The sequence below is a fragment of the Rhinoderma darwinii genome, chromosome 2 (assembly GCF_050947455.1).
Source record: "Rhinoderma darwinii isolate aRhiDar2 chromosome 2, aRhiDar2.hap1, whole genome shotgun sequence".
Taxonomy (NCBI): Eukaryota; Metazoa; Chordata; class Amphibia; order Anura; family Rhinodermatidae; genus Rhinoderma; species Rhinoderma darwinii.
Window position 1 is genome coordinate 191,772,752 of NC_134688.1, and position 25,475 is coordinate 191,798,226.

At 41.3% G+C, this 25,475-nt stretch overlaps 1 protein-coding gene across 7 annotated transcripts in view; it reads right to left on the reverse strand.

Moving 5' to 3' along the window:
- The window catches only part of CCDC138 (coiled-coil domain containing 138), a 109,388-nt gene that overhangs the window by 13,784 nt on the left and 70,129 nt on the right, over window positions 1-25,475 (reverse strand). For all 7 annotated transcript variants that reach the window (XM_075852660.1, XM_075852659.1, XM_075852656.1 and 4 more), the window contains 4 exons: window positions 16,011-16,151; window positions 13,163-13,279; window positions 12,834-13,011; window positions 11,999-12,175 (listed from right to left, as the gene is read on the reverse strand). In XM_075852660.1, the coding sequence (XP_075708775.1) occupies window positions 11,999-12,175; window positions 12,834-13,011; window positions 13,163-13,279; window positions 16,011-16,151 (613 nt within the window). The remainder of the gene's footprint in view (window positions 1-11,998; window positions 12,176-12,833; window positions 13,012-13,162; window positions 13,280-16,010; window positions 16,152-25,475) is intronic.

Sequence of the window (25,475 nt, forward strand, 5' to 3'; positions counted from 1 at the left end):
AGCCTATTAGGCCCCGCCGGGAGGGGAAGCCTAATAGGCTTGCTGTCAGTGAATAGCCGACAGCTCTAATACACTGCACTATGTAAGTAGTGCAGTGTATTAGAATAGCGATCAGGGCTTCATGCCTTCAAGTCCCATAGTGGGACAAAAAATAAAAATGTAAAAAAAATACGCGTTTCAAGTTAAAAAAAAACAATAACCGCCTTTTGTCCCCCATAAGTCTTTTATTATAGGAGAAAACATATGTAGGTATCACCGTGTCCGTAACGACCTGAGCTATAAAAAGATCATGCTATTTTACCCGCACGGTAAACACCGTGAAAAAAAATAAATCCTGAATCCCTGTTTTTTGGTCACTACCCCTCGCAAAACAGAATACATAAAAGTGATCTAAAAATTGCATGTACCCCAAAATTATACCGTTAACAGCGCTTTTGATGGAAAAATGAAAAAAGTTATGGCTCTCATAATATGGAGACACCAAAAATAAATTATTTGAAACAAAAGTAATTTTATTGCGCAGACACTGCAAAACATAAAAAACTACATACATATGGTATCACCATAATCGTATCGACCCGCAAAATAAAGTAAAATTGTCATTTATAGTGCACGGTGAACGCCGCAAAAAAACAAAAAAATAAGAATACAAAAAACTTTGTCAAAATTGCTGGTTTTTGGTCACCTTGCTTGCCAAAAAATGTAATAAAAAGTGATTAAAAAAAACAAAAACAAATCGCATGTACCCCAAAATGGTACTAATGAAAACAACAGATTGTCCCGCAACAAATAAGCGCTCACACAGCTCCTGTGGAGAAAAAATAAAAAAGTTCTGGCTCTCAAAATATGGCGATGCAAAATGTGCAGAGCACTCCAGTAGCGGATAAGATTGGGCACCATTTATAAGTGCGACACTGGCCACACATCTGCGGATTATTATTTATTTACTGCATTATTATACCCTCTTATTATGCCTTGATGTACTCCGCACAGCTTACATATGCCCCCACATTATAAACTGAAATACCAGCAATACCCGAAACAGAACTACTACCAAGCTAAATATGCGCTCCAAAAGCAAAATGGCGCTCCCTCCTTTCTGAACCCTACAGCGTGCCCAAACAGCAGCTTACGTCCACATATATGCATCGCCATACCCGGGAGAACCCGCTTAACAGTTTGAGGTATTTGTCTTCAGTGGCATGAACTGGGCACAACATATTGTGCACTACAATGGCATATACCTGTGGAAAATTGCAATTTTCACTTTGCACCATCCACTGAGCATTTTTTCTAACAAAAAAAACAAACCCATGGGGTGAAAAGGCTCACTACACCCCTTAAAAAAATGCCTTGAAGGGTTCAGTTTCCAAAATAGGGGTCACTACTTGTTGATTTGTTTTACTATTTGACCCCAGAGCACTGCCATTGTGAGCCAATGCTGCGAAAATCACCAAAATAGGCCTCACATGCGCATTTAATCTTTCACTCCTAAGCCGTCATGTGTCCAGGCAAATGATAAATGCCTTGAGGGGTGTAGCTTACAAAATGGGGTCACTTTTTAGGGTTTTCCACTCTACGCTGGTACCCAAGGTAGCTCTGCAAATGCGACATGGCACCTGTACACCAGTCCAGCAAATTCTGCGCTCTAAAAGCCAAATGGTGCACCTTACATTTTGAGCTCTGCCATGTGCCCAAACAGCAGTTTAGGGCCACACATGGGGTATTGCCGTACTTGGGAGAAATTGGGTAACAAATTGTGTGTTATTTTTTCTCCTATTACCCCTTGTGAAAATAAAAAACTTGGGAGCAAAACGACATATTTTTTGAAAAATAAAATTTTTCATTTTCACGGCCTAATTCTAATAAAATCTATGAAACTCCTGTGGGATCAAAAAACTCATTACACCCCTAGATGAATGTCCTGAGGGGTTAAGTCTCCAAAATTAAGTCACTTTTTAGGGGTTTCTACTGTACTGGTACCTCAGGGGCTCTGAAAATGCGACATGGCATGCAGATTTTGCTTGATTGGTTTTTGGGTGCCAAGTAGCACTCCTGACATTCTGAGCCCTGCGGTGTGCCCAAACAGCAGTTTATGATCACATATTCGGGCATTGCCGTACTCAGGAGAAATTGCTTTACAATTTTTGGGGTGCTTTTTCTCCTTTATTCCTTGTGAAAATTAAAAAAAATCAACATTTTAGTGGAAAGGTGGTAGATTTTCATTTTCACTGCCTAATTCCAATAAATTCAGCAATAAAAACATAATGGGTCAAAAAGCTCATTGTACTGCTATATAAATTCCATGAGGTGTAGTTTCCTTAATGGGGTCACTTTTGCGGGGTGTGTACGGTTTTGCCCCGTCAGGGGCTTTGCAAATTTGACATGGCGCCGAAAAATATTCCAGCAAAACTTGAGCTTCAATATTCAAATGGTTCCCTTGCCCTTCTAAGCCCAGCCGTGTGTCCAAACAGCAGTTTATTACCACATATGGGGTATTGCTGTGCTCATAAGAGATTGCTTTACAGATGTTGGGGTGCTTTTTCTCCTTTATCTATTGTAAAAATGAAAAAATATGAGCTACAACATTCTATATGAGAACAACATTTTATTCGAAAAAATTTCACAGCCTAATTCCAATAAATTCTGCAAAAACCGTGTGGGGTCAAAATCCTAACTATACCCCTAGAAATATTCCTTGAGGGGTGTAGTTCCCAAAATGGGGTCACTTTTAGGGAGTTTTCACGGTTTTGGTCCCTCCAGGGTGTTCCAAACACGACATGGCACTGAAAACCATTGCAGCAAAATCAGGAGCGTAGCTAAAGGCTCATGGGCCCTGGTGCAAGAATTCAGCTTGGGCCCCCCTACCCCTCCCCAACACCACAAGACCCCTGCTGGGCCTATGGTCAGCGGTCTTGCCCAACAGTCCCCCCAGTATACTTCCCCCCCATAGCCGCCCCCACACAGTATAATGCTCCCCGTAGCTGCCCCCATACAGTATAATGCTGCCTGTAACTGTCCTCATACAGTATAATGCTCCCCGTAGCTGCCCCCACACAGTATAATGTTCCCATAGCTACCCCCCACACAGTATAATGCCCCAATACAGTATAATGCCCCCATAGAAGACCCCGTACATTATAATGCCCCTCATAAATTCCCCCATACAGTATAATGCCCCTTAGCAGCCCCATACAGTATAATACCCCTCATAGCTGCCCCCACACAGTATAATGCCCCCCATAAAGTATAATGCCCCCATACAGTATAATGGCTCCATAGCTGCCCCATACAGTATAATGCCCCCCATAAACGCCCTCATACAATATAATGCCCCCATAGCAGCCCCATACAGTATAATGCCCCTCATAGCTGCCCCACACAGTATAATGCCCCCATACAGTATAATGTCCCCTTTAGCTGCCCCACACAGTATAAAGCCCCCATAGCCGTCTCCCTACAGTGTAATGCCCCCATAGCTGCCACCATATCAGCCCCACTGACAGTATAATTCCCCCATATGGTATAATGTTCCTCATAGCTGCCACCATATCAGCCCCCCAGACAGTATAATGCCCCGCATAGCTGCCACCATATTAGCCTCCCATACAGTAATGCCCCTCATAGCTGCCACCATATCAGCCCCCCTCCTTATACAGTATAATTCCTCCATATGTGCATAACAGAAAAATAATAGTTACTTACCTATCCCCATTCCCACGACGAGTGGAGGAGGAGATCCCTCTCCTAGTTTGCCCTGTGTTATGAGTGACTCGGCACAGACAGGCACGATGACGTCAGTAAATCGCGTCCGTCTGCGCCGAGCCCCTAATAGCTCACGGCAGTGAATGCTGGAGGAAGGAGCCGTCAGCTCCTTGCTCCAGGATTAAATTCAACTGGATCTGCGTCCTGAGGACGCAAATACAGTTGGAAATAGGACCACGGTGAGTGGTTCGCGACCCCCCAGGAGGTCTTCACACGACCCACGACCCCCCCCAGGGGGAGTGCGACCCACAGTTTGTAATGTATTGTGTCGTGCAGTTTGTGTTTGCGGTGGAGGAGAGGGGGGTCTGTAATTTAAAGCCCCCCTCTCCTCTCTCCACCGCAAACACAGACAGTACAATACAATACAACACAACACACATACGTTACGGGCCCCCTCTGCAGCTCACCTGCAGTCTTCCATGCTCTTCCACATCAGCTCTTCCACAGTGGCTGAAACGCCCCCTCTCGTGACGTTACGGTCACATGGTACACTGATTGTACCATGTGACTGTGACGTCTAAACAAACCATGCCCGTAACCAGGAAGTGCCGGCATCACAGCACATACAAACTTTGTAATAGCGTGCTGCGTGGCAACGGGGGCACTGCGGGCCCCCCAGGCTTGTGGGCCTGGTCGCAACTGCGACCCCTATAGCTACGCCACTAAGCAAAATCTGCTTTCCAAAATCCAAATGTCGCTCCTTCCCTTGTTAGCCCTGCCGTGGGTCAAAACAGCAGTTTTTCTCATTTATACCGTGTAAAAACTTCTACATTTTTTTTCAGAAAAAAGTGGATTTTAATTTTTACAGACTAATTACAATAAGTTTAGCAAAAAAACTCTGGGGTCAAAATGCTAACTATACCCCTAGCTAAAAAAAAATTAGTGGTGCAGTTTCCAAAATGGGGTCACTTTTGGGGGTGTTTACACTGTTTTGGCGCCATAAGACCTCTTCAAACCTGACATGGTGCCTAAAATATTCTAAAAAAATCCCAAAATGGTGCCCCAAAATCCAATAGGCTCTTCTTTGCTTCTGGGGCCTGTGTTTCAGTCCATTAGGACACTAGGGCCACATGTGGGATAATTCTAATTACAAATTAATTTTGACAAATTTTTTTTGTACATTTCACCCCTAGTTTGATTTAATTCCTGTGAAGCGCCTAAGGGGTTAAGAAGCTTTCTGAATGCTGTTTTAAATACTTTGAGGGGTGCAGTTTTTAAAACAGGGTGATTTATGGGGACTTTCTAATATAGAAGGCCCTCAAAGCCACTTCAGAACTGAACTGGTCTCTGAAAAAATAGCCTTTTGAAATTTTCTTGAAAATGTGAGAAATTGCTGCTAAAATTATAAGCCTTGTAACATTCTGGAAAAATAAAAGGACTTTAAAAAAAACTATGCTAACATAACGCAGACGTATGGGAAATGTTAACTAGTAACTATTTTGTTTGGTATTACTATCTGTATTACAAGCAAATATATTTAAATTTAGAAAAATGCACATTTTTGCAAATTTTCGCAGAATTTTAGTGTTTTTCACAAATAAACACTGAATATATCGACCAAATTTCAACACTAATAAAGTACATTGTGTCACGAGAAAACAATCTCAGAATCGCTTGGATATATAAAAGCATTCCAAAGTTAATACCACATAAAGTAACATCAGATTTGAAAAAATTGGCTGTGTCCTTAAAGAGGCTCTGTCACCAGATTTTGCAACCCCTATCTGCTATTGCAGCAGATAGGCGCTGCAATGTAGATTACAGTAACGTTTTTATTTTTAAAAAACGAGCATTTTTGGCCAAGTTATGACCATTTTTGTAATTATGCAAATGAGGCTTGCAAAAGTCCAAGTGGGCGTGTTTAAAAGTAAAAGTCCAAGTGGGCGTGTATTAGGTGCGTACATCGGGGCGTTTTTAATACTTTTACTAGCTGGGCGCTGTGAAGAGAAGTAACATCCTCTTCTCTTCAGAACGCCCAGCTTCTGACAGTGCAGATCTGTGACGTCACTCACAGGTCCTGCATCGTGACGGCCACATCGGCAGCAGAGGCTACAGTTGATTCTGCAGCAGCATCAGCGTTTGCAGGTAAGATCGACTTACCTGCAAACGCTGATGCTGCTGCAGAATCAACTGTGGCCTCTGGTGCCGATGTGGCCGTCACGATGCAGGACCTGTGAGTGACGTCACAGATCTGCACTGTCACAAGCTGGGCGTTCTGAAGAGAAGAGGATGTTACTTCTCATCAGAGCGCCCAGCTAGTGAAAGTATTAAAAACGCCCCGATGTACGCACATAATACACACCCACTTGGACTTTTAAACACACCCACTTGGACTTTTGCAAGCCTCATTTGCATAACTACAAAAATGGTCATAACTTGGCCAAAAATGCTCGTTTTTTTAAAATAAAAACGTTACTGTAATCTACATTGCAGCGCCTATCTGCTGCAATAGCAGATAGGGGTTGCAAAATCTGGTGACAGAGCCTCTTTAAGGCCAAAACAGGCGGTGTCCTTAAGGGGTTAAAGATGTAGGGCAGATATGTGAAAAGAATTTGGAGGATGAAAAAGTGACTGCATGGATAGAGTATGGGGGGATAGGAAAGGTTTACTGTCTGTTGTATAATAAATTTAATGTATGCACAGGTTAAAAATACACAATTGAAACGTATTGCACATTGGCACGAATATTTAGGAGAAACAAGGGGTGAAACTGAATAAGGAAAAGTTATGGAAGTGATTCCTAAGGTGTCTAAAAACGTACACAGAATTACACGATATTTTATTGAACATAGATTACATAGAACACCTTTGTTCTGATTTAAAATTGGGTATAAACGTGATGATAAATGCACAAAATGTGGAGATGTTAGGGCAGATTGGGTTCACAAGTTTTGAAAGTGTCCCAAATTACACATGTTTCGGAGGGATGTAGTAATAAATATAAATAAGGTCTACAAGATAAAGTTGGAAATCAATCCATCGACATGTTTTCTGGGACATGTTGGAAACCTGAGAATAGAAACCAATAGGGAAAGAGAAATACACCTATTATTTATGGCTAGGAAATGTATTTAAAAACAATGGATTTTAAAACAATGGATTTTAGAAGTAGGACCAAGTATTGGTACCTGGAAACAATTAATAAAGGTATATATACACAGCAGGAACAAAACTGGGCCATGAGAAATCAAAAATGGATCGGAGTTAATAAAGTATGGTGAACTTGGCTTAAAGCGTATGAACGAAATACTCATGGAAATGAACCGTCTAGGTAGAAGTACAAGATATTGTTTTTTTTGTTTTTTATTCTGTTCTCTCTCTCCCCCTCTATGCTCCTCTTCCACCGCCTCAGGCATCCTCATTCATGGGAGGGAAGGGGACTGATAAGGGCTAGTTCACAGAGAGTTTTTTGATGCGTAAGCTGCGTCGGAAAACGCCTCCCATTGATTACAAAAGAAGGGACATGCCCCATCTTCGAGCGTTTACGCTTCTGACCTCCCATTGACATCAATGGGAGGCAGAAGAAGCGTATTTCGCTGCGTTTTTTGCCCACGTCACTCAATCGGCGTGCAGGTAGAGGAAAATCAGCCTCAAAATTCCAAACAGAATTTTGAGGCAGATTTTCCTCCTGCAAAAAACTGTGTGTGAACCCAGCCTAAAAGGGTACTAAATATAAGATGTGTTATGGTTATGCATTTGTGTGTAAACTATAAATGTATGTATGTTTTGTTGGAAAATAAAACATTTTTAACTCCTTCCCTCTTTGGCCACGTTTGACCTTCCTGACAGAGCCTAATTTCTCAAATCTGACATGTTTCACTTTATGTGGTAATAACTTCGGAATGCTTTAACCTATCCAAGCGATTCGGAGATTGTTTTCTCGTGACACATTGGACTTTATGTTACTGGCAAAATTTGCTCGATACATTCAGTATTTAAATGCGAAAAACATCAACATTTTGGGAAAAATTGCAAAAATTAGAATTTTTCAAAATTTAAATATATCTGCTTGTAAGACAGACAGTTATACCACACAAAATAGTTGCTAATTAACATCCCCCATATGCCTACATTAGATTGACATTGTTTTTTGAACATCCTTTTATTTTTCTAGGACGTTACAAGGCTTAGAACTTTAGCAGCAATTTCTCACATTTTCAAGAAAATTTCAAAAGGCTATTTTTGCAGGTGCCAGTTCAGCTGTGATGTGGATTTCAGGGCCTTATAAATTAGAAACCCACAAAAAATCACCCCATTTTAAAAACTTCACCTCTCAAAGTATTCAAAACAGCATTTAGAAAGTTTCTTAACCATTTAGACGTTTCACAGGAATTAAACCAAAGTAGAGATGAAATTTACAAATTTCATTTTTTGTTGTTGCAGAAATTCATTTTTAATGGACTGAAGCACCGACTTCAGAAGCAAAGGAGCACCTAGAGGATTTTGGGCCTCCTTTTTATTAGAATATATTTTAGGCACCATGTCGGATTTGAAGAGCTCTTGCGGTGCCAAATCAGTTGAAATCCCCCAAAACTGACCCCATTTTGGAAACTACACCCCTTAAGGAAATTATCTAGGGGTATAGTGAGCATTTTAACCTTACAGGTTTATTGCAGAAATTATTGGAAGTAAATGAAAATGGAAATCTAAATTCTTTCAAAGAAAATGTAGGTTTAGCTAATTTTTTCTCATTTCCACAAGGACTAAATGAAAAAAAGCACCGCAACATTTGTAAAGCAATTTCTCCTGAGTAAAACAGTACCCCATATGTGGCAATAAACGGCTGTTTGGACACACGGCAGGGCTCAGGAGGGAAAGAGCGCCATTTGCTTTTTGGAGCTCAAATTTAGCAGGAATGGTTTGCGGAGGCCATGTCACATTTGCAAAGCCCCTGAGGGACCAAAACAGAGGAAACGCCCAAAAAAGTGACTCCATTTAGGAAACTACACCCCTTGAGGAATTCATCTAGGGGTATAGTGAGCATTTTGACCCCACAGATGTTTCATAGAATTTATTAGAATTGGGCAGTGAAAATTAAAACAATCCTTTTTCTTCAATAAGACATAGCTTTAGCGCAAAATTTTTCATTTTCTCAAAAAATAAAGGAGAACAAGAACCCCAACATTTGTAAAGCAATTTCTCCCGAGTATGGCAATACCCCATATGTGGTCAAACTAATTTTTGGGCACACGGCAGGGCTCAGAACGAAAGGAGCGCCATTTGAAGTGCAGATTTTGCTGGATCAGTTTCTGGGCGCCTGTGGGAACAAAACAATGGAAACCCCCCCAGAAGTGACCCCATTTTACAAACTACACCCCTCAAAGTATTCCCTTAGGGGTTAACCCCGCAGGAGTTTTGCAGAAATTAGTGTGCACTCGATATTGAAGAGTGAAAATGGGATTTTTTTTCCATAGATATGCCAATATGTGGTGCCCAGCTTGTGCCACTATAACAAGACAGCTCTCTAATTATTATGCTGTGTTTCCTGGTTTTAGAATCACCCTACATGGGGCACTAATCTTTTGCCTGGACTGTCGACAGGGCTCAGGAGTGAAAGAGTACCATGCGAAATTGAGGCCTAATTTGGCGACATATAAAGTATTGGTTCACAATTGCAGAGGCTCTGATGTGAAATAATAAAAGAAACCCCTGAGAAGTGACCCCATTTTAGAAACTACACCCCTCAAGGCTTTTATTAAGGGGTGTAGTGAGCATTTTCACCCCACAGGTGTTTTCCATAAATTAATGCGCTGTGGATGGTGCAAAGTAAAAATTTCAATTTTTCCCCAGATATGCCAATTCAGTGGCAAATATGTCGTGCCCAGCTTATGACACTGGAGAGACACACTCAAAATTTTTTTCAAAGGGTTCTCTCGGGTAAGTAAACTGCTGTTTGGGCACACTAAGGCTCAGATGGATGGGAGACCAGATTTTGCATGGTAGTAGTTTTGTTTGGAGTATTACTGGTATTTTAGTTTATAATGTGGGGCCGCATGTAAGCTGTGCGCAGTACATCAGGGGCATAGTCAGGTGGTATAATAATGGGGTAAACAATAAAATAATCCATACATGTGTGTTACACTGTGAAGAATCCTTTCTGCACAGGCCAGTGTCGCACTGATAAATGGTGTCCTTACTTATCCCCCTTTTAGTCCACACTCCGCACCTTTGCAGTTTGGGGAATTTTGCTGGGTAGTCTTGGCCTGGTATAATCCGGCACCCTCGCTTCCGGCAGATGTTTGGGCCCTCACCTTCCTGGTTCCCTAATTTTAGGGCCCCGATAAATCGCCTCTTGAAACAGGCTAAATGTTCCCCATTGATCTGCACAACGGCATATTTTTATTTCCTGTCTTATTGGAGCCTTAACTAATTTAATTTTTTCATAGACGTAGTGGTATGAGGGCTGTTTTTTTGCGGGACGAGCTGTAGTTATTATTGGTACAGTTTTGGGGTACATGTGACTTTCTGATCACTTTTTATTGAGAGGCAAGGTGAACCAAAAACACGGCAATTCTGGTATCCTTTATTTGAAGTTTTTGTATACAGAGTTCATCATGCGTTATAAATTACATGTTAACTTTATTCTGCAGGCCAACACGATTCCAGCGATACCTAATTTATAGAACTTTTTTATGTTTCACAACTTTTTTGCACAATAAAATTACTTTTGTAAAAAGAATTTATTTTTTCTGTCACCATGTTGTGGGAACCATAACTTTTAAATTTTTTAGTTGACGGAGCTGTATGAGGGCTTGTTTTTTGCGAGACGAGCTATAGTTTTTATAGGTACCATTTTTGGATACATGCGACTTTTTGATCACTTTTTATTTACATTTTTGTAAGGCAAAGTGACCAAAAACCATAAATTGTGGCATTGGTTTTTTTTACGCCGTTCACCGCGTGGAATAAATAACATAATATTTTTATAGTTTAGGCTGTTACAGTCGCGGCGATACCAAATATGTATGGTTTATTTTTTTTCGATAATAAAGGACTTGAGAAGGGAAAAAGGGTGATTGTGTTTTATTTTATTACTTGAAACTTATATTATATTTTTTACAACTTTTTTTTCACTTTTCTTTTTACAATTTTCTTTAGTCCCACTAGGGGACTTGAAGGTCCAACTGTCAGATTTTTTTTCTAATACATTGCACTACCTATGTAGTGTAATGTGTTAGATCTGTCAGTCATTCACTGACAGCAAGCCAATTAGCTTCGCCTCTGAGCGGGGCCTAATCGGCTTCCGTAATAGCAGACAGGAGGTCATTGTTAGGTCTCCTGTTGTCATAATAGCAGTCGGCAGTCATGCGATTGCAGGGCACAGCTGGCGATCTGCTAACAACCACAAAGATGCAGCGATCGCATCCAATCGCTGCATCTGCAGGGTTAATGGCAGGAATCGGAGATAGCTCCGGTTCCTGCCGTTACAGGTGGATGTCAGCTGTACCATACAGCTGACACCCACCGCTGATGATGGCGGCTCATCTCCTGAGCTATCTTGCCAGCGGCTACGGAAGGCTGAAAGTTTTCCAAGCTAGGCACACCGGGAGGCCAGTATTAGGCCTCCGGTTACCATTGCAGCCACCGACACCCCGGCGATTTTATTGCTGGGGTGTCGATGAGCTGCAAATGCCTTAAATGCAGCAATCTCTTTTGATGGCTGCATTTAAGGGGTTAATGGCTGGGATCGAAGCTAACTTCAGTCCCCGCCATTACAGTAGGATGTCAGCTGTAAGATACAGTTGACATCCGGGAATGATGGCACAGACTAAGCATTGGCTTTCCATTATGTATACTTACGACAAATGTCAGGAAGGGGTTAAAAGGTAAAAAAAAAACAACAACCTTGTTCACTTAGGGCCTGTTCACATCAGCATTGGCTTTCCGTTCCAGGTTTCCGTCGGGTGAAACCCGCAACGGAAAGTCAAACTGAAACCACAGCTTCCGTTTCCATCACCATTTGGTGACGGAAACATTACTAATGGTTTCCGTTCGTGACCATTTCGGCAGGTTTCCGTTTTAATGACTGAATCAATAGCGGAGTCGACTGCCAAACTTCTGTTGTCCACATGTGGGGTTGGAATTGCCCACTTTAATAGGGCTGAGCCGCAATACTAGGCACTGCCCATGGCCAAGAGAGTCGCTGCTGTTGGTAAAAAAAACAAAAACAACCCAGTCCTCTATTTCTACTCTTAAATGACCTCTTCAAGTATAATATAAAATATTTACTTACTTGTCTCCATTGACAGCTGAAGTAAAATATCAAGGACGCTGTTAACAAGTCCCCTGTTTGAGACATGTAAGAGATCAACAACAATGGGCACCGCCTGGTACTCCAAGAACAAAGATCTTCCCTCATCACTTTTTAGGTCCATGCAGAGTGTATCCAATGCCTGAGCAAGGTAGTCCACTAGAAACATGAAATGTGACAAGCGATAGAGATTACACATAATTAAGAGCATTTATTGCACAAACATCCATGTGAATTCTTCACACATTACCGCAATCGGTAAAAGCAAAAAGTTTTAAAAAAAGAATGATCTCATATACAAAGTGTATTGCATAACCTTTAAAAGAAGTTAGGAAACTCTATATGAAAGTGGATTAACCATGTGAAGATAACCTTCCTACTAATGAGCGGTGTGGCCTTGCACAGTAAAACAACTAATAAAAGTATAGCTGTGTAGAGCAGGGTTTCTACTGGGGACTCACCAGCAAGCACATGGTAATAGCTGGGCCTCAACAGTGGTGGAAGTCCACGTGAAAATGACAAATATTGATCAATTTATATATCTAATTTTTCTCCTAAACCCAGCATTACATTTAAATAAGCATAAAATGAGTCATTATCTTGCTAAATCCGATACAGTTGCAGCCAGGGAAAGACCTGTGGAGCAGTCAGGATCAGCATACGATCACTTATATAAAAACTGCCTCCCCAGTCGTACCTCACCATCAACTGGGGGCCACCTCTCCGTTTGAAAAGCACTTGTGTAGAGCATACAAGTCCAATTTGTTGTCCGTGAGGCTACTTAAGAAAAGAATGACTTTGTTGTAATAAACCTTACCTTGTGTAACAGTTTTAAGTATGACTAGAGTTGATATGAACCTCAGGGGAAAATTGTTGCTTTTAAAGAAGGCTACAGATCGTGGCTTATCTCCCGTCATACTTTCTTCCACAGGATTATAAACCACTCCTTTAAATGTCTCCTCACCAAGGCGCCTTATGGTTGAGGTCAAAGTAGACTGTAGTCATAAAAAAATAATAAACCAACTGTAATTGATTTGGGCAATTGTCAAAGAATTCCAAAATACTAATGTCAGTATATAAATTGATAAAAGAAAGCGCTTATGAAAATGTCTCACAGCCATGCAAATACAAAGCATAATTCCTAACCTGTGTTCGGTTTTCAAGCTGCCTCAAAGTCCAATATGAAAAACTCATGAATGAAAAATGCAGCTTACTATTGACCATTGGCATCCACTGAAATTGCTCCACAATAACGGGCAAAACCTGCAAAAGAAAGCAAGAGACATTTATTTTAAAGACTGCACCACAAATGAGTGAGAGGTGTGCGGCCACTTCTCCACTTAGTTCTCATCTAGAATCGGCAGTCAGCTGCTGCCCCGCATGGTGAAACGGAGGTCTGGCGGAACCTTGGTCTCGAAATAGAAGCAGGTCCCAGAGCTGGGACCCGCAACTGCAAGAACATTATGGTATATCTTCTGGATATGCCATAAATGTCTGTTTTGTAAATAACCCTTTAAGGCCTCGTTGACATCTGCCTTCGGCTTTCTGTTGATCTGCTCCATTAGAGAAGCAGAACAGAGAAACTGGAAGCACCGATTCTGTTGCACGACGGACAACACCAGCAGCCGAAAGAACCTATTGACTTCGATGGGTTCCTTCGAGATGTCCGTAATTTTAACGAAACAATAGCAGATAACGTAGCCTCCAACGCACATGTGAACGTGGCCTAAAATAGCAACAACGCAACTGACTCCTAATAAATAGGCATAATAAATAGCAGATACGGTAGATAGGTTTATACAGTCAATGGGGCAGATTAACTAATACTACGTTTTAGACAGCATAAACTTAGACAAGGCAGTTAGGGGATGTGCCAAATTGATCAAAGTGGCGCATGCTGTATGAAAAATGTGGCACATCTTGTTATAACACCAATGAGTTGGCACAAATAACACCAGTTTTTAGCAACAATTTTGGCACACGGTGTTGCATTCTAAGCAGTTTCCACTAGACCAAGTGCCTTTTTTCTCTATGCCATGGCCCAAGTTGAACGTGCCGAAAAAAGTGTCTTAAGCAGTTGACAAATGTGACGCACAGCATGTACGCCAGAATTCTGGATCAATTTGAGCCAGAACTCTGGCGCATTTTGAATAGTAAATGCGTCCCAAAGTGGTTGGGGTAAAAACATGAAAAGCCTTTTAATATGTTACGTATAAAGAGTTTTTTCGTAAGTCTATTAAAAAAGTATTCAAAAGGGAATCTGTCACCAAGTTTATCTGAGGGTAGCATAAAGTAGTGATAGACACCCTGATTATAGTGGTGTGTCCCTTACTTTTTTTTTCTTGCAGTCGTTTTCAGAAAAATTGCTATTTATCAGCTGCAGTGGGAGCAGAGCGCAGCAGGCTCCCCCCTCCCGCCGCCTATTGACAGCTTTCTCCCTACACAGCGCATACGGAGAAAGTGGTCAATCAGCGACAGGTGGGTGAGGGGGAGCCGCAACTCATGAATATCGAGGACTCCCGAGTGTGCGCACAGCATTGAGAGGACTCCCAGCTCACAAAGCAGCCGATAAACAGCGATTTTATGAAAACTTACTACAAAAAGTAAGTAACAGACTGATATAATCAGGGTTAAAGAGGTAAACTCAAGCACTCCTTAGGTTGATTTGCAAAAGTGGTTTTATTTAGGATAAGGCAATAACTAACGTTTCGGCCACAAATCGGCCTTTGTCAAACACTGCGGATGCAGAAACAACATAGTATACATAAATAATTTCGCATGATGGTCATAATGCCGAAAACCTGCTATTTAAGGTACTATACCCTCATCCCCCTCGACACGCATACCCATGGTACTAGTTACCTCATACCAAAAGTGTTCTATACCAACATAAACTTTTTTCTATCGACCAGCGGCAATAGGTAAGTACCATACGGACTCTGCTACATACCCTAGTTCACTTCAGGTTACAAGACTTTTTTAGTTTGTATATCTGCTGTTTTGATTGTTCTATCTTGCTCAAAATTTCCTTATTCATTTCCCTAACGACAGCATTTTAGATATGTATATCTATATAAAAAGGAGATCAATATAAATTTTATATCTATATGAGCAATTAAACACTGTTATTCTTAGTCCTGGGATGGTCCAGCCATATTTTCTTCTTTTTCACTATTATTTTTCTTTTTTCTTCTTTTGATTGTTTTGTATGTTATTGCTATCATTATTATGAGCTATTTTATGTTATCCTTATATAATCATGCGAAATTATTTATGTTTACTATGTTGTTTCTGCATCCGCAGTGTTTGACAAAGGCCGAATTGTGGACGAAACGTTAGTTATTGCCTTATCCTAAATAAAACTACTTTTGCAAATCAACCTAAGGAGTGCTTGAGTTTACCTCTTTAAAATTTACGGGGTGGGAACCCTACCCAAAGCGCCCAGAAGAACTGGCAGAGTGCCACAGATTTTGATCATTATTGATATAATCGGGGTGTCTGTCACTTCATGTTGCCCACAAATAGGGCAGCATAAACGTGGTGACAGATTCTCATTAAAAAGTGAAAAATTGATACATGGCTACAAGCTAGTTGATTGTATGCACTGAGCAACTGGCTGGGAGCTTTTCCACCGATTATAATGCAAAGCTAAATTATACTTTAGCTGAATTCTTGCATGCATGGTATCACAACCTCAGAATACTTTTGTGACTTGTATATTTAACATGTATCTAAAGCTACACATTCCCATATGTTGGCTAGATAATGCAATGTTAAAATGGGCAACCATGAATATTGTAAGTCAGTTCCATTTATCTGAATGGGGTTGCTTCTGCAGCAAGTACATAATCTGTAACAAGATCTGTCACGTGTGTAGAGTGCCTAAGTGTTCAGGGAAATGTGTAAGACTTCGAGGCTCCGGGACTCGATTACTTAGATTGTGCTTTATTAAAGTTTTAAAAGAGTACTATACAGAATGTTATAATACACATACCTTGGCACACTTTTCCTGGAAATAGTTTGTGGGTAATTTATCTGTGGATAATGATTTGTCTCGGCCTCCATTACCTTCTGATGCAGAAAGCCAATCCATAAGAATAGTTACGAGCTTGAATACTTGCATATTATTAAGAACCTGTGAAACAGCCAAAATATTATCGGTTACATCTGTGTTCTTTGCACATCAAAAGCCTCAATTAGGCAAATTTATACATATGATGTATGCAGGATAGGAAGAGTTGAAACTTGTTTAAGTACACCAATTTTAATATGAAATGTTTCCAAAAGATCTTTGCTGCACAAAGCTGGCAAAGTGCATAATGAGTGCTTGATGAAAATTTGTCAGAAAACTTTCAGGAGTTGTTTAAGGAGAATACTGGAGGTAATGTATATTCATTGTCAGGACACTGCAGTAACGTTATAGTGCGTTTATGTGACTGCACATAGCGATATAGCTATATCGCTATCTGCTGTGTAAATGAATAGGGAAAGTGTATGACGCTGATTGGTCACTGATTGGTCAGCGTCATACACTTCTCTCCACAACGCCTACTTGGTCATATAGTAAAACACGCCCAGTTGTCCATTGAGAAACTCATTAGCATAAAGCTAATATAGGTCATAACTCCGTCAAAAATGAACATTTTTCTAAATAAAAAACACTGCTGTAATCTACATTACAGCGCCGATCACATCATGTACAGTATAGGCCACTTATAATGTGGTGACAGAGCCTCTTTAAGGGTATTTTGTGGTAAAATTAAAGAAGCACTCCCACAAAATGTTGTGTTCTCTGGCCTGTTGGAAAAGCACATTATATAAATTGTAGTGAAGTTAATTTTCTTACCGGCGGTTGTATTTGTGAGTTATCCACTTCCTTCTGGTCCTCAGCAGTGTCATGTGACCAGCAATAGGACTCTCCACAGACTCACATCGGGGCTATAAGACTCACATCAAGGCTGTGATAGCAATGAGTAGAGAAGCTGACTTCCTGTCCACACATGAGACGCTGTGGGAGTTGGAGTCTTATTGCTGGTCACATGACACAGCTGAGGACCAGAAGGAAGTGGATAACGAACAAATACAGCCGCCGGTAAGATTACCGTTCCCACAATTTACATAATGTGCCTTTCTAATGGCCCAGAGAATAAAAAAAAAACGTGTGTGAGTGCTTCTTTAAATAAACAGGGCTGGTCTAACTATATGCAAAGTCTCTGCAGCCTGCAAATTATAACCACTAACAAAAAGAACGAATGCACGGAAATATAAATCAATAAATACATTTTATTAAGGTCTATAGGCATAAATGGTAAAACAACTATTAGCAAAAATAAAATATCATTGTGCATACATTATTCATGAGTCCCAACCCAGGATCCTATACTGTACAATCCCATCATAGCTGTATAATGATAAAGTGCTACTAGTAGGATGGCTACCTCACCATACATCCTATAGCCCCTGGAAGAAGCGATGTGTGAAACATGTGTTGGGGTTTCTTTCCCAACCTTGGATATTTGGTCTGTATACCCTAGCTTGCTTTACATGGGTTTTGACTTCCTTATGTGTGTATATTGTTGATACTATGTCTGCATGTATAGAACTAACAGTGAGGTAGCTATCCTGGGACTCATGGGTAATGTATGCAAGATGATATTTTATTTTTACTAATAGTTGTTTTACCATGTATGTCTTTGGAAGTAATATATATTTATTGATTATATTTCCGTGCATTAGTTCTTTTAATTGGTGGTTGTAATCTTAAAACACTGCCTGTCTGAACACTTACATGTCTGTTTAACAAATACTTGCATTCCCCATAATATTTCTTAGAACTCTGCATTGTGCCAATCCTCATAGGGCCAGTTCACACAGTTTTTTGATGCGGAAACCGCATCAGAAACTGCACAAAAAACAGCCAAAAATGCCTCCCATTGATTTCAATGGGAGGCGGAGGCGTTTTTTCCCCGCGAGCGGAAAAACCGTCTCGCAGGAAAAAGAAGCTACATGCCCTATCTTCGGGTGTTTATGTCTCTGACCTCCCAGAATTTTCTGCCTGCAAAAAACTCCATGTGAACATACCCTTACTCCTCCTGGAAATGTATGAACAATGTCTATGCAGTCTAAGGCCTGATTTACACGAGCGTGTGCGTTTTGCGCGCGCAAAAACCGCTGCGTTTTGCGCGCGCAAAAGGCATTTGACAGCTCCGTGTGTCATCCGTGTATGATGCGCGGCTGCGTGATTTTCGCGCAGCCGCCATCATAGAGATGAGGCTAGTCGACGCCCGTCACTGTCCAAGGTGCTGAAAGAGCTAACTGATCGGCAGTAACTCTTTCAGCACCCTCGACAGTGAATGCCGATCACAATATACAGCAACCTGTGAATAAAAAAAGACGTTCAAACTTACCATGAACTGCCTGCTTCCTCCAGTCCGGTCTCCCGGCCGTTGCCTTGGTGACGCGTCCCTCTCTTGTCATCCGGCCCCACCTCCCAGGATGACGCGGCAGTCCATGAGACCGCTGCAGCCTGTGATTGGCTGCAGCCTGTGCTTGGCCTGTGATTGGCTGCAGCTGTCACTTGGCCTGAATTGTCATCCAGGGAGGTCGGACTGGAGGAAGGAGCCGGGACTTATCGGTAAGTCCGAACTTCTGTTTTTTTTTACACGTATATGTATATGGCGATCGAAAGTCACTGTCCATGGTGCTGAAACAGTTTAAGTCTTTCAGCACCGTGGGCAGTGACTGTCTCCTGACGTCGCGTACCCACGCGAACATTTTTTGCCGGGTTCGGTCAAAACGAGTTCGGCCAAACCCGGTGAAGTTCGGTGCCCTCATCTCTAATTTGACACTCCGTTTGGATGTTTGTAAACAGAAAAGCACGTGGTGCTTTTCTGTTTACATTCATCCTTTTGACAGCTCTTGCGTGATTTTCGCGCATGCAACGCAGTAGCGTCCGTGTGGCATGCGTTGTTTTCACGCACCCATTGACTTCCATGGGTGCGTGTTGCGTGAAAAACGCACGATTATAGAACATGTCGTGAGTTTTACGCAACGCACTCACGCTGCGCAAAATTCACGCATCGTCTAAACTGCCCCATAGAGTAATATAGGTGCGTACGACACGCGTGAAAAGCACGCGCGTATATTACGCTCGTGTAAATGAGGCCTAACACTGGTGACACACCCAGTTGTCAATTTATAGAACTACACAACACTAAGCTCTAAGAAAAGATACTTCAGAAATGTTATTTTTAATGGGAAGTACAAGTATTTTCTAAAACAGGTATGTCAGGAGAGCTGAGAGGTTCCCTTTAAGGTGCTGTGGCTCCTGTACATAGTGTTCCAAAAAAAAAAATTGCTCATTCAACCCGGCCCAGAAAAAAGGGTGAAACCTGTATGACTGCTATGGGCAACACTGGCACTTTGTTAGAACACTTTTTATGAATGAGGCCCTGCGTGTTCAACCACTGAAGGAGTTACACCTATATGATAAACATGTTACATGTGGTTATCTGGCTATTTATTTATAACATAATTCAGGTTCTGTTGACACTTGCATCATAATTTCTGTTTTTACAGGAGCCATGATGGATATTTTATTATCGTTCATGATCAGTTATGACAGAGCCGTTCTTTTCTCTACGGATTTAGGCTATGCTCACATCTGTGTCCGTGGCTTCCATACGAGCCTCCGTTGCAGATACTGACGTTTTTGACGGACATAGCATAGCATGCTGTGCTATTTTGTCCGGCCAAACGATGGACACAGTGATGGAAACCCGACGGTACCCATTAAAGTCAATGTGTTTCAACGAGAACTGTCCGTTGCTCTGCGCCTATGATGGAGCAGAACAAAAAGCTTTGACGCAGATGTGAACAGTGATGTTCGGACTGTCAAAAATCAACTGTAGTAACGGAAAACTACTAACAAATCCTTCGATGTATTTCATTTAGGTAGTGGGAGTCTGCAAGATTTCCATTTGCCAGCATATTGGGACAAAGCCTTTATATTATTATTAATGTACAGTAACACAGGGTTACATAATCTGATTTCACCAGCATGCACTATTTATAAAAGAGGTCAAATAATGACACCACAGCTTGAATGTTGTTAGCCATTTGTCTTTCTTGTGTTGTCCTTCTTGACAAGTGTCATTTTGTGATTTGTAATTTGCTAAATTCTTAAACTGGTAAACAAAGAATTTTAAGTGACAATGGATTTTTACCAATATGCCATTTTTGTAAAAGAAAAAATAAGCCTGAACAAAAAAAAAACGTATCATTTAATAGGTATTTATTAAAAGTGATAAAGTACTGGGTCCAAACTGACCCTAACACAGGCTTGAATGGGTAGTTGAGAGTAGCAGAGAGGGGACAGTCAGGAAGAGATTTATTTCATTCTCTTAAGTCCAGTTTGTCACAAACGTACTCATTTATTGACTAACTCTCTACAATATACACTAGTGATGAACACCCTACGTGTTTCCGCACTCAAGCTTCCTATCATCACAGGTATCGTTTCAAGGCACTGCATACACTGCCAAGGCAATGGTTTTGTGCCACGTGGATATGTGAACTGGCAGAGTAACGTCCCTGGTATGTGGCCATGAAGAACACGGTCGCTATTGCCCAATTATAAAGCCCAATTATAAAGCCCAATACCCGCTTATTGGGAGGGACTTGTCGGCTGGCAGGCCAATCCACGCTAGGGACCTCCCTGTGAAGTCTGGATGAACCTCTGATTCCGATAGGATTGGGAGAAAGAGGCCACCCCGCTGCCGGACATAAACCCATCAGTTGGATCCATGAAGTGATCAAAATAACGTAGGGTAGAAGCAATCTTGGAGTGACTAACATCCTGCATTTCAACAGCCACGGCATATATGAGGGTCAGGAGCATGCCCACATGCAAGTCTAGGAACAATCATGTCTTGGTATGTACGTATATTAAGCCTAAATTCCAATCGCCGTCAATGACAGCTAATATATAGCTGAGTGATAGTAGGACTCATCCATAAAGATAGTAAAATAGATGTCCTCACAATAAACAACATAGCTACTGACACATTTGTGTGTAAACGTTAATCAAAAAGCCCGCACACTACTACCCATAACTATATATTCATATAGTGTACATATATATAAGTGTACATAAGTATTATCATAGAGTAACAAAGGAATAGCCCTTTTGGCATTCCCACACGTCTAGGAATAGGTTTAGCTTCCCTTCTTTCAATATAGTAGGGCCCCCAGTACATTAATACATAACTTTTATTAAATAATATTTAGAAAAGAGAAACTATTGTAGTAGGCCCCCAGTCTAACAGAAAACCATAGTGGACCCTAATTAGGCCCTACCTAATCAGAGCACTCGCCCTTAAATGGGTGACCCCGAACTACGCCCTAGCACTAGTACAGCCTTACTAATAGACTCCAACCAATAAATACATGGGCTAATTGGCAAGAACGGGGAAGTGAAGCCATTAAGTCTCTCGGGTGCCAAATTGATGGAGTAATAACGTCTTCCATTAAAACAGCAAAAGGAGAGATTGAAAAAAAAGTGGCACTCAACCAGAATGGCATAAAATTCTTCTTTATTTTGGCACAAGGAAGCTTTCAAGGGAGGACAATACAGAGAGCTATGAGGTTACAAACGGTTTCGCGCTGCACGGTCGCTTCTTCTGACCTAAAAACATGGCATTAGTGGCGTGTTTAAATAAGCCACCCTGCGCCATCACCATAGTGATTCACAATCAACTAACTAAAATCAGTGAAATAGAACTATTTGCCTTTTAATTATATGACTAGCAACAAATTTATACGTTTCTTTTGAACAAAGTGATTAAGGCAAACTGTAGTCAGACACTCGATCCAAATAAAATCTATACTGCTTTATTTTATCATGTTAAAAAGCAAATAAATAAAATTCACGGGTGAAGAACGCTTACGCGTTTCGAACAATTCGGTTCTTACTAACAGCTGGTAGCTATGAATAAGAACCGAATGGTTCAAAACGCATAAGCGTTCTTCACCTGGGAATTTTATTTATTTGTTTTATAACATGATACAATAAAGCAGTATTGATTTTATTTGGATCGAGTGTCGGACCACTCTTTGCTATTTTGGATTTCCACCTACTTCCGACGTAGAACTTCCATCTGAATCACCGATGTGATGTTGGCGTGGTGTACAGACACACATGTATGGTAAGCGGACCAATGTTTTATTGTATATATTAAGGAAAACTACTGAACCCAGAGGTTCTGATTGCAGAGGTCTAAATAAACAATGTAGGTAGACATAGCCTCTATCCCTGACAAAGCAAATTGGTACTTCCGAAATGGATTAAAGAGAATTGTCTACACTTACTACCTGTACCCTTGTGACAACACACAAAGCCACCTGGACTTGTTTTCCCCCTGAGCTGCACCACCGGCCGAGCCATCTCCGATCTAAACATTTGCCATTTTAAATTTACTTATCAATACACTGGGCTTATATCCAGAGCGACTCACAGCAGACAGTAGTAGCAGAGCAACCATTCGGGACTCATATACCTGGGTGTAATTACCGCTGGGAATTACAGGTTAGCATAGAGTTTGTGATAGAACGTAATACACTGCCTTACCTGTGTGTTAAAGTTTTTAGGGTATCAGTATACCAATAGATCATCAAGGATACACATTATTTTGCGATTCTCTGGTATTTAAATCATCATTGCACATATTGCAAGCTCGAGTTTGTTTTTGACTCGTTATCACTACTATATGCCTATATGCGCAGGCAGACAGCAAAGTACTCGCAGCTGCAGCTCATCTCCCAAATACACACTGTTTGATACAGCGCCGGTGGATTAGTAAATAGTATCAGTAGATGGCTAGAAAAAAAGAATAAAATAAATGGGTGGGAGAGGTACCCCCAATGAACTTCGCAAGATAAGGGTTTTACAGGTTAGCAACATAAAACACTTTATTTTCTAGCACGTGTAATTAGGGGAAGGAGAAAACTGTAGGATATCCTAAAACCGCCCATAGGGGAGGGAACAAAAAACATGACTCAAACATACTCCTAATCCACAGCCGCCTGTAGTACCTGGTGATGGGGAGGGTTGACATCAGAAAATGAAAATTATGCACCCTAGAGAACATGGCTAAGATGTTGTGAAAAGCCCAAGTAGCGGACTTACACACCTGATAGAAAAGGCCCAGTTGACTACTACCTAAGAGGACCTGACTCGGTATAGAGGACTCATGTGTTGATACAATATGGTTCGCCAATGGCCATCCTAATCCAACGGGTGAATGAAGCCTTGGATGCCACCGGACCCTTGCGAATACCTTCCCGAACGGGGAAAGAGACTCGAACTTGCAGAGGCAAGATGTTCAGACATTTAGATCCGAAGAGTTCTAACCACACCTAGAAGATGCAGAAAGAATTTCATAAAATGGGAAGATTACATAATGTCTTTGCTTGGGATGGCAACACAATGAACTCGTGCAGAAGGAAGGAGGATACCAAACTTGGCAGGAAAGGGGGAACCTGAGAAATAACTAACTAGTTTGTCTTGGTAAAGCACCAGTAACAAAAATTCCATTAAAGTTGCCAATTCAGACACCCGCAGATGAAGGAGATGGTCACAAAAAAGCAATAACCAAGAAAATGGTTATAAAGAAAAGAAAAACGCAGAGCTTTGACAGGGAAACGAGTACATTACATCACGATGGGCGACTCCGTGAAAGAAAGTCTGAATGCGTAGAGGCCAAAGGACACTGAAAAAAGAATGGATGGTTAAGGCTTTCCCTTTGATGCAGCTAAGCCCAGGCCCCAGATTAGCCACACCATCAAACATGATAAAATACTGGTAAAAGATTTTTCATAGAGAGGGATGTTGACACGAAGGGTTAATACGTGGGCCTACCACACCCTCCAAGTCTAGCCTGGTCAACCAGGATCGTTCAGAAGTCGCCCTATTTGATCTGACTGAGAACTCTAGGGAGAACAAGCAGAGTAGGGAAGACATACAGAAGGCAGAATCCAAGATGAAAAATATAAGACACCAATATGGACACCATCAGGTATACAACTGGGGATCCTCACTGGGTGCATAACTGGTCGAAGACATCTAAATGAAGGGACCACTCTTGAGTCTAGACACTCCTTGATGAGGAGGTCCGCTATCCAAATGTGTTCTCCTGGCATGTGGGCTACAGATAGAAGCAGAATGTGTCTCTCCACCCATGACAAGATTCTGACTGACTCATCACTGTTGGGCTGCGAGTCACATCTTGGTAATTTAAAAATTTAAAAATTGGATCCAGGTCGGACATCCTTTGAAAACGGGTTCGCAAAAGATGACAGGAAAAAATGCCCGTAATTTCAGAAAGCTGATTGAAAGAACCGCTTTCCCTGGAGACCTAGTGCTCTGTACTGTCAGAGTTGGAAAACTTCTCCCAGCCCTAACAGAGGGGGTCAGATTGACCGCGCTAAGATTTAGTGTTGCACATAGTGCAAGCAAAAAATGTGGTAGAGAGACAAGACGCAATGTCTCGCCTATAGGTTCTGACATGTCCAATAGTAGCCTAACACAAATAATTCACATGCAGAAAGTAATGCTTCTCACTGGTGCTTCCATCTAATCTGTGACAGAGATACTCAGTCTATAGAAAGTAGTAAAGCGGTATCCAGTACTCTGTGGTACGACAAGAACTTCAACTTCAGTAGGGGTTAATAATACTCGCATGATTCTGTGATAAACAGAAGTACCCCACCTATAGAAGGGGCTAATGTATTTTCTTGGTGTTCACAGTAATCTGTGAGAACACAAACACTCCACCTAAAGAAGGGGATAATGTTGTTCCCTGGTGCTCACCATAACCTGTGATGATACAAGTACTAAACCTATAAAAAGGTGTAATGTGTCTCCTTTGTGTTCACAAAAATCTATCATTTAAAAAAATACTTCCACCTATAGAAGTTGCTAAAGGAGTTTTTCAGACCGGAGAAAATCTTAATGGCCTTTACTCATGATAGGCCATCCATATCCTGATGATAGACCATTAATTTTCTCTCTCTGGAAAACCCCTTTAATATGGCTCCCTGCTGCTCACAGTAACTCAAGATAACACTTACAGAAGGGGTAAATCACAGTAAGTGTGGAGGCAAAGAAGTACAGGAACTGCACCACACTTTCTCTGTAACTTAGATGAGCCCGTCCTTCTGCTCCCGCCAATAGGGAAAGGGAGGAATTTGGACTTCAATACCGATACTTTGTGTAGTATGGCAATTTTCGATACCAAAATAATAAAAAAAGTTCTTCCCTTTTCTGATGTGAGGCACATGGGGTGATGAATTTGAACCTCCATGTGCCGCACATTAATAGTAATTTAAGCCAATGTTGTCCATTATGACAGAAACATGATGGGGGTTATGTGTGAGGTACATGGTGGAGTGAATTCATATT